Genomic DNA, 9683 nt, shown 5'->3' with positions numbered 1-9683 from the left:
GGGCCGCTGCCTTCGGCTCAGGTCGTGATCTCAGGGTCCTGGGATCGAGTCCCACATCGGGCTCTCTGCTCGGCAGGGAGCCTGCTTCCTTCTCTCTCTCTCTGCCTGCCTCTCAGTGTACTTGTAATTTCTCTCTGTCAAATAAATAAATAAAATCTTTAAAAAAAAAAAATGAAGTATCCCCCACCACCTCTGCCATTTCTTAGCTAAATGAAGATCTCAGCAACCTGAGGTCTAAATTTCAGGCAGCCCTGGGAATCCGTGTGAATAAGTAGGTTCCTAGGTGACTAAGGCCCATTGACACAGGAGGACAACTGCTCCCACCTTAACAACCTCTGACTAGTTGTCACCATCTCACTGTCATGGCTCAAGAGGTAAGAGGCACAACCCAGTCTTCAGTTGTCTTTCTGCTTTATCTGACCCCCATCCCAACCCCTTCTGGCACAAGGAAGAACAGTAAGAAGCTTCCAAACAATTCCACAAAGACAGCAACCAAATGAGGATGCAAGACAGCAGTTGTTCAAAAAGATTTTATTTTGTGATCTGTGTCAAATTGCCTCATTCTCAGTGCAGGTGATCCCTCCTCTCCAGGAAACAAGAATGGAAAGAGGGGAGTCTTTCGTGAGGTCTCAGCCTCCACAAGGCCCTAGGGAAACCCCAACAGTTCTGAAAGTTGATGGGAATCCCAACAAAGACTAGGGTCGGTGAAAGGCAGTGGCAGGAGGGGTGGTGGTCACCAGTCAGGAAGCTGGGGGTTGGAGAACCCTGTCCTTAGACCTGCTCTGCTTTGGGGCTGGCCAGGTGCATGATGGAAAAGGAGAAGTGAGGAGATTTCTCTTCTATCTTGAAGCACCCTTGTCTGGGCATGGCTTTAATTCTGCTCAGGGCTCAGGTGAGAGGAACAGGAAATTGTTGTGGGCTGGCTACTTCATAAGGTGCTGTTGCTGCTGGTGCTTCGGAGTCCAACACCACGGACAAACTGCTCCAGCAGGCCTCCAATGGCACCAGAGGGACTGGGGGCTGCTGCTCGAAGCCCCACTGTGCTGCTGTATGCGGCCAAGAAAGCTGAGCGTACTTCCTGCAACCGAGTCTCCCGCTCACTCAGGGCTGCAAGCCTATGGGGAGGAAGGGAAGGAAGGAGAATGGAATGAATGCATTACCCTGGGGCAGAATCCAACATCCTCATCCTCACCATACTACCTATCCTTCTGCCTTTGCTAGCATAGGCCAGCACATGTCCTGTGGCCATACTACCCCTGCAGTTCAGGTCCTAAACATTTGGCTTTGTTCCCCTCAAAAAACCATTCCTCTCAGATCTCAAGCTACTGTTCCTACCTAGAACCAGCACGTTTTAATGGCACACTGGGGTGGGGGGAGAAGGTGAGCAGGAAGGAGTTTGCCAACTGTTGGCTTCCATTCCTCCGTGAGAATAATGTGAGGCGCAAATCTGAGACTTAAGGAGAGACCACAAGATGAGACATCAAGCCTTGGCTGACCAAAGACCTCCACCTTCTTGAGGCCAGGACCTGGAGCACTCAGGGAGAAAGTTCTTGGCAATGTCCTAAAGAGGCCAGGGTCCTCAACCAGAAACCCTTGAGGGTCCAGCTACATCTTTAGTCAACTGTCATCCCCAGGGAAACAGCTATCAGGGTGCTGACTTCTCTAGCAGGATTCCTGATCTGATTCTATTTGCTTTTCCTTCCCTGGCCTCTACAGAAACTGATCACAGAAGACGAGAAGTCCCTCTTCTCTCCTTCGCCTGGAAATACAAGTTGCGAAGGGGAACAAGTAAAACAAACAAACAAACAAACAAAAAAACCCCAAAGTGACAAGTGCATGAAAACTCAGGCTTATCAAAGAATGAATTCCATGAGGCTATTTGACACTTTGAAAGGTCTTTAACAGAAGAGGAGAAGAGACCTGAGATACCAGCCACACCCAACCTATGGCTAAAAGGTACACAGTCTGGGGGTGAGAGGGACATGGAATCAGAGGACAGGTCAGGAACTCACATGGTATTCATCCTAACTGTCCCCTGGAGGGCTTTCTCCAGGGATCACAAACCTATATGACTCAGGCCCTCAGGTTCCCATCTACCTAAAAATTAAGACTAACTCTGACCACTAACTTATACCGAAACTTCCCCCAACAGACCAATTCCTGTGTAATCCCTCCTGGGAATTTGTGAAAGTAGCAGCAATGTCTCTAATTCCCCAGTGCAAATGACTTGTACTGCAGGGCCTGGGGGAAACAGATGGAGATATGAGGATAAATGACAGTCCTGGGGTAGGTATGGGGAGAACAGACTGAAGGGAAGTAGACTGGTGGGAGTGGTGGGTATGAGTGGGTGACTAAGTGTGGAAGAGAGAGAAGCAGCAGGTACTAGGGTGAGCAGCTCTTGCAGCAGCAGCAGGAAAATGGAGCTGATACTGGAGTCCTGCAATACCATGAAGAACTCCAAAGTCTCTCTTGCCATTTGGGGGAGACACATGGCCCTAGATCTTCTTTACTCTCTAACTGGATTTCATATAGGCTGGAGGCCATGTGTTTTTCTGCTTTTCCTTAGAACATGTAATGAGAAATTCAGATTAGTAGTTTGTATTCACAGGGAATATCCAAAGGTCCATACGTGTGTGTTCTCACTGCCCCTTATTTCTGGGAGGCAGAAGGAGGAATCAGCCTATTTAGAGATAAGAAAACTGGAGCCCAGAGAGGATAAGTGATCCACCTGAGGATACACAGCAGGTAAGGAGTAGGAAGTCAGAGATACTCTAGTGCCATTCCCTCTCAAAGAGATGAATTAGCAGGCTCGGAGAAGTCAGGGCTGACACCACAAGACATAGCTGGTAAGGCAGAGCAGCCAAGAGTTTGACTAAATTTCTCTGATAACAAAGTCCAAGCACTAAATCCACATACTGTATGACCTCAGCAGGAATCAACCCTGACTCCATCCCTACACTGCAATTTTGGAGGTCTTGAGATCGCAGAGAACCTAGCTTTCCTCTGGCAACCTGCCAGATCCTGAGGGTTGGCTAGGAGCTCAGAGAGCTGCCTGTTTCAGTGGCTAATGCCAGTTAAGTGAGGGGTGCTATCAAGCAGGGGCAGAGATGTTTGTGTCCTCCAAAGATGACTCTTAGGCCTATTCCATCTTGTAATCCCAAGGTCTGGCTTCTGTCTGCCCTCAGTAGGGATCCTTCTTCTTCTTTTGAAAATTTTATTTATTTGATAGAGAGAGAGCACAAGCAGGCGGAGTAGCAGGCAAAGGGAGAGGGAGAAGCAGGCGCCCTGCTGAGTAAGGAGCTTGACATGGCTCCCTCGCAGGAGCCTGGGATCATGCCAAAGGCATTTGCTTAACCAACTGAGCCACCCAGGTGCCCCAGATCCTTCCTAACTGCCCAGGGCAACTCACCTCTGGCCAGTCAGCTCTGGTAGCTATAAGCCAGATTCTGGTGGTGACAATGAACCCCCAGCACCTGAAGTTCATTCAGCCCATCCTGGGGAGGAGCGTGCCCTGCTCCCCAGGCCACTAGAGGCTCTACCCTGCCTGACATCCATGAAGCAGTAAAGCAGGCAGGGGGCAGGGGGCTGCCACAGAGGCAGCCACTCAAGCAGATACATTTAAGAGTTGGAAGCCCAGTACTGGAGCCTTAAAGCAAGAGGATTTTACAGGCCTGAGATTTGGTATCCCCATCCAATTTTCTTTCCTGACTAGAGGCAAAAGCAGAAGACAAAAGGAAGAAGGGGATGGCAAGGAACCCTTGGTTCTGCTCAGAGGAGCACATCCCTTGAGCTGACCCAGCTCCATTCTGGCTGTGGTCTCGACCATACACCTACCTTCACTACCCCACTGTTCTGATTTCAAAGGATTCTCATGTCAGGCAAAGCCCTGGACAGAAATAGAACCTTCTATAGTTACAGTCCGACAGCTTTCCCTCAGGGTGTGCCCCAAGGCACCTGTGGATGAGTTTTGGAGGCTCAAGAGAGTGAACACACACTGCAACACACATCCTGAACAGCCCATGAAGCCTCTTCCATACCTCAGGAGTCCAGAAACAGTGAGGTATACTTAGCTGAGACTGGGGAGGGGCAGGAATTCCGAGCCAGCTGCTGCTTCACTCCTTAACCAACACTCTTGATTGCTCACCAGCTTCTGATATGGGCAGGGGAGTATCCTGCCTTCTCAAGCAAGACACTTACAGACAACTGTTAGGGAGCTCATCCGGGAAGCTGAAAGGGAGAGAGGAGTCTGTGTGCAGGACAGCCCGTTCCTGAATACTGCCACAGCCTGTTACCATCTGCCAGCTGCCAAAGTCTGTGGAGAGAGAGGATCCGGGCAGGGGATGGTCCACTGATCTGGGGCAGAGAGGAGAGAGAGGGGAGATGATGCACAGTCAGTCATATGCCTGACAGGGGAGGCCCTTTGGAGGGGTGGGGGTGGGGCTGTGGGGGTGGGGCTATGTTGGTCGTGGGCCATAGCCGCAAGCTTCTGTTGGTGGAGCTTCTGTAAAGTCAACCACTTTCTTCAAAAGTACCAAAACAGCTGGATAGGCTGTGACTGAGAAAAAAGAGTATAGACCATAAGGCAGGCTCAGCTGTGAGGACAATGCTTTATGCAAAGACTTACAGAAGCAAAAGAACAAGAGCAAAGCAGAATGAGAAGAGGTGAGCCATCAACCAAAGCCTCAGGTCAGGGCAAGCCTGCCCTGGTGGCTGACAGAGCAAGTACAATCTCAGCAGCACCAAAAGGAGGAACAAGGCTGGATGCCCCAGGAAACAGGGAGACAGGATCACCGCATACCCCCTGGCATGCAGATTGGCTGGGTGGGCAAGGCACAACTCTGGGGCCACTGAACTCTTATCAGAGCAATGGGAGAATAAGCTTCTTGGGGACAGTGGAGGGTGGTGACCTAGACTGAAAAGTGAGGTGATGGGAGCCCTGAGGCACCTCCCACCCCACACACATATGCTTTCTCTGCAGCACCTTCCAGAAGCCATAGTTTGTATTCACATGCATCAACCCAGTGACCTTAATGGTTATACCCTAAAGGGAAGGGATGAATCAGGCAGGCAACCTGACAGCTTTATTAGGCGTTTTTCAGATGGAAGTTTGGGCAGTGCAGGGAGAGGAAAGTTGTACTGGTAATCTACTGCTGCCATCACCTTCTGGCTGATAGCTAACCTCTCTCTACTGTCTCAGGGCAGTAGCCCAGTCACTGGGGGTGGAGGAGGAAGGGAGGAGATAGTAAAACATCAAACAAGGCCCTTTGGTCGGCTACTCCAGGTCTCCATCCCCAGGGGTAAAGCATCTTTGATGTTTGACCCTTTATTCTTTAATTCAAGAATAGCAGAAAGTACTTCTATAGGAACCCAGTAACACAGAAGCATGAGTGGTACAGGGGGTCGGAAATAGAGAAAGACATTCATTGACCTTGGCCCACCCAGTTAGCTGGCATCAATGTCTCCAAGTTTGAGGCAACAGCCCTCATGAGTAGCCATCCCAGCCTCATCCTCAAGCAGCTGCCACCCGAGTGATGCTCTGACCAAGTACTACATCTCTGGTAATCTTTAACCACCCTTATCTTAGAGACAGAGAAAAATGACAGTCCAGACAGGTGAAGACACTTACTCAAGGTCCCGTAGCTAGTGAGTGCAAGAAGAGATTTTTAAAGCCAAGTTTGATTACAGATTTGTCCTACAACAGAACCACCTTGAGACCGGGAAAACAGATGGTTTTCTATGTTAAAGCTGCCATGAATAGGAACCCCCTGCAACACAGAGACTTCCACATTCATCATTCCTGCTAAACTCTGGAAGGTGTGCAACAGCAGCATTAGGGAGGAAAATAGGACATGGTCTGCTACCTGGTGGAAGCCCCCTCAGGTCCCACAAAGCAGGATTTCCTTGTTTCTAAACTTGGCAGGACTTAAGCAGTCTGTAAATCAAAGAGACAGCTACCCAGGAGAGGGCAAATCACATCCACAGCCTGGTAGTTTCCCTGTGCTTCCTCCAGGTTTTGCTGGGCCTTCAGTCCCCATAACTCGACCCAGGTCACCCTAGCTCCCCAAATCTCATCTACTGTTCAAACTTTAAGGGCAGATTTCCTCTTCCAGTTTTAGCAGTCTGTAGGAAAACAATGGCTAAACACCAGAGTATTGAGGGAATGGAAGGGATGCTGAGTAGGATGGGGCACTCCTGGGGCTGGGAACATAGAGGTTTCTTATGTTCTCCACCAACCCCTGCCCAGGCTATTAGAGACTCAAACTACCAATGGAAGAAGGACAGAAAGATGGGATATGAGGATTCCTGGTTCCCTTAGGCTAGTCACTTCCCTAGCATCCAGAAGTTAGCACCACCAGGCAAGAAATACATCTGGGGGAGCCAGGGGATACTGTGGAATGAAGTAGGCAGCACAGATAGCAACAGGGTGTGTGATCCCAGGGGACATAAAGCCATCTCAGCAAGCAACTGGCTGCAGACAAATCTTCCTGTTTGAGGCTTTTGTCAAAGAAAGGGCTGCAAAGCAATTGTTCAGCTCCTGGGTTTGACAGCAAGGGACTATGCTAAGCAGAGAGGTGCTCCTAAGTGCCAGTCTGGATTAGCTGTCTGGAGGGGACACCTAAAGATGAAAGAAAGCAACAATCACCAGAAGTAGTACCTGCACCTGCCAAATGAAAGAAGGAATACTTTCAAGATAGTCTCAGTACATAGGTAACTTCATCAGCTTTTTAAGACCCCACATTCTACTGCCCTGTGTCTTTACTCAAGTACAAAAAAGGCAGGAAAAAGAAAAGGGAGAGAGAGAGGTCTGAGTTCTAGCTCCTAAATATATCTATAGAGCCAGAGAGAACATAGGGCCAAGCTTCCCTCAAACTGGAGAACTGTGGAGCTGATGGTGCTTCCAAGGTCATTTGTCCACATCCCCAGGGCTTGGAGGGCTCACACTTCTGCCTAGGAGACTGGATTTTTGGCAACACTTCATTCCCTTATCTGGATACTGCTTAGGCCCCTCTTTATAGCACCAAAAGAGCTGCAACTCCCACTCCCCTCCCCCCCACCAAAACCATGTCCTGCCAGATACCCAGTGTGGACAGGACTCAGGCAGGTTATCTTTTAGTTAGTCCTTTATGGAAAAAGATACAAGAATACCCACACAAGCAGAGCTGTCCCAACCCACAGAGCTGAGGCATGAATAAACAGGTCTGTCTTTCAGTGCCTGGCCTGGCCTTTTACCCAGATGCCTAGTGCCCTGAAATGGCTCTCAGACAGGTGAATAAGGACAGGTCCTTCACCACAACTACAGTTTACTGAGCATTTGTGGAAAGGATGAGTATTTACGATGTGCCAGATACTTAGTTCTATTAACTCATTTACACCCAAATTTATGGAAGCCAGGATCATCAATCACTTGATCATTGAAGGTGGAATGAAAAAACTGAGCTCAGGAGGGAAGTGATTTTTCCAAGTCACACATAGCTAGGAGTGGCAAAGCTAGGACTGAAACTTGGCCCAAACTAGCCCCAAAGTATACTGATCTTCCTTCCTGATAAGGGGTGGTAGGGGCTTCAGGGACTGGTTCAGGAATGGGCACATAATTTTCAACTGGCATAAAGCACAGAACTTGTGATTCGTGGTTAGAAGGGAGGTCCTCATGTGATCCCTGAATGTGAGAAAGGAAGCAGGGTACTCGGGAGTGGCTGTTCACCATTAGGGAAGCTGGGCAGATGACAGAGCTAGCATGTGGAAGGAGGCAAGGGAAATGAACCACAGGAAAATGGAGTTGGAACCTTGACCAGACTACACCTGAAGGTCGTATTTTCCACTGGACTTTTCCATAAGAACCAACAGTGTTCCCTTACTACTTAAACCTCTTGAGATGGGGTTTTTGTTAATTGCATCTGGAAGTACCTGAACTGACACAGAAGGCTTGAAGGTACACAACTAGGAAGAACGTGGAAGTTGCCTGTCTAAACCTCTGATTACATAGATGAGAAAACAAAAATTCAAAGCCATCAAGTGACATGTCTGAAGTCATGTAAGGAATGAATGTTTGATCCAAGACCTAAAATCCCAAACTTTGAGGGGGCCTGGATATCACCTCTAATCTACACTTATACCTGCCAACCCCCAAGCCTAAGTGAATGCTTCCAGGAATGGGGCTTTAGGGAAGATTCCTTCAATTCAACAAGTTCCTGAACTCACAGAGCAACTGATTTCAGAGATGGTTAGGACAGGATTTCTTATCACATTTGGGAAGAAAAAAAAAAAGGAAAAAATGTCAGTTTTCCCCAGCCCAGACTTTAAACCTTTAAACACTGGTATGTGTGTGTGAGAGAGAGAAAGAAGGGAGGGAGAGAGAGAAAGAGGTAGGGAACATCTGCATTCCCACAGCAGCTCAAGAAATATTTTAGGATTCTAAGTGTCCTTTTCTGGGTCTTAAGCTAGCAATGCCTTTAGGCTTCTTACCACTCATCCTTGGTTTGAAGCCATGATGCTATGCAAGACAATGTCAAACATGGGACAGGAACCCTATGTGTTGCAGAAAGCAATCTGGTTTCTCTGCCTCATTAAACACAACCTAGGACAGAGCTCACTGCTTATAATTAGCAGTTGATGTGTGGTGGAAGATGGGGAAAGAGAAGTTAGCTGGGCAACAGAAGCTGGTTCCTGTGTTTCTACTTAGCTATTCAACCAGACTGCTAGGTGTCCCTTAGCCAAGTTGATCTGCTCTTTAGGCAGCTTAGCTTCAAGCTGGGCTCAGTGGTGGCACCATCCCTCCTCAGGCAAGAATAGTGCTGTGCTAGCAACCTCCCACCCCTAAAGATGTCTACTCTGGAGTAGAGACCAAGGCCACACGGGGCTGAGCCACTTACTAACCAGGACCTTGGGAGGCATGTGAGCTCAGAGCATTGGCCCTGCCTCTTCTCAGCCCCCTGTCCTGCAGCTGATTAGAGATTTAAAATGGTCCAGAAATGCAGCTCAATGAGAAGCTGTCGCAGTAGCAGCTAATAAAGCAAAAAGCCACCAGCCTTCTCATAGAGGAGGATGAGCTTGGGACTCGATAAGAATTAGCACCCCACAGAACTTTTTTCCCAGCCCAACACCTACTTCTTAACTTCAAATAAAGCTTTACTGGCTCCTTTCCTAGGGAAGTCCTGCTTTAAGAGAGATCCGCTTATAGAATTTGGAGCATTCAAAACCCCAAGAATTCACATAATGAGGGGAATTTCAGCTGTCACAGATAGCTTTACTAAAAGGTTTCTTTCCATAACAGTTCCCCCTACTGCATTAAAAAGCTGATTGGCTGTTGTTACCTAAGAGAGGCAGGGAAGCTAATGACAGGATCCCTCAGGCACTTTAAGATAAAAGAGACTAAATTAATTTTAATGTTAATGGAAATACATAATTAGAATGCTCCAAATCTGAATAATCTTGTCTTTCAGAAGCTCTGGCAAACAGGCAGCCAGTCCAGAACCTTGTTGCCTGGCCAGACCAGCCGGGCTCCAAGCGGGCATTCCCAGAATAGACAGGCAGAGCCAAACACTTCAAAGCAGCCCAGCCCACGCCTCTTCAAGGCCTTGTGCCCCACTTTGGTCCAGCTATCCCAGCCTTGACTAGGCTAAGCACACAGGGCTGAAAGGCCAGAGGACACCCCCAACTCTCCTCTGTCTTCTTAGGCAGGGGCC

General features: G+C 48.6%; 1 protein-coding gene across 6 annotated transcripts in view; it reads right to left on the bottom strand.

Moving 5' to 3' along the window:
* Positions 1 to 516: 516 nt before the first annotated feature.
* MTMR14 (myotubularin related protein 14) overlaps positions 517 to 9683 on the bottom strand; it is a 45966-nt gene continuing 36799 nt past the window's right edge. For 2 of the 6 annotated variants that reach the window (XM_004738456.2, XM_004738457.2), the window contains exons 18-19: positions 4198 to 4353; positions 517 to 1115 (exon numbers count right to left, since the gene is read on the bottom strand). In XM_004738456.2, the coding sequence (XP_004738513.1) occupies positions 929 to 1115; positions 4198 to 4353 (343 nt within the window). In that variant the 3' untranslated portion in view covers positions 517 to 928. The remainder of the gene's footprint in view (positions 1116 to 4197; positions 4354 to 9683) is intronic. The other 4 variants (XM_013054232.1, XM_045063275.1, XM_045063276.1 and 1 more) reach the window with 4 other exon arrangements.

The sequence above is a fragment of the Mustela putorius genome, unplaced genomic scaffold (assembly GCF_011764305.1).
Source record: "Mustela putorius furo isolate JIRA1106 unplaced genomic scaffold, ASM1176430v1.1 tig00003850_pilon_pilon_pilon, whole genome shotgun sequence".
Lineage (NCBI taxonomy): Eukaryota > Metazoa > Chordata > Mammalia > Carnivora > Mustelidae > Mustela > Mustela putorius.
The sequence above is the reverse complement of the archived record's forward strand: the minus strand, read 5'-3'. Positions and strand labels throughout refer to the sequence as shown.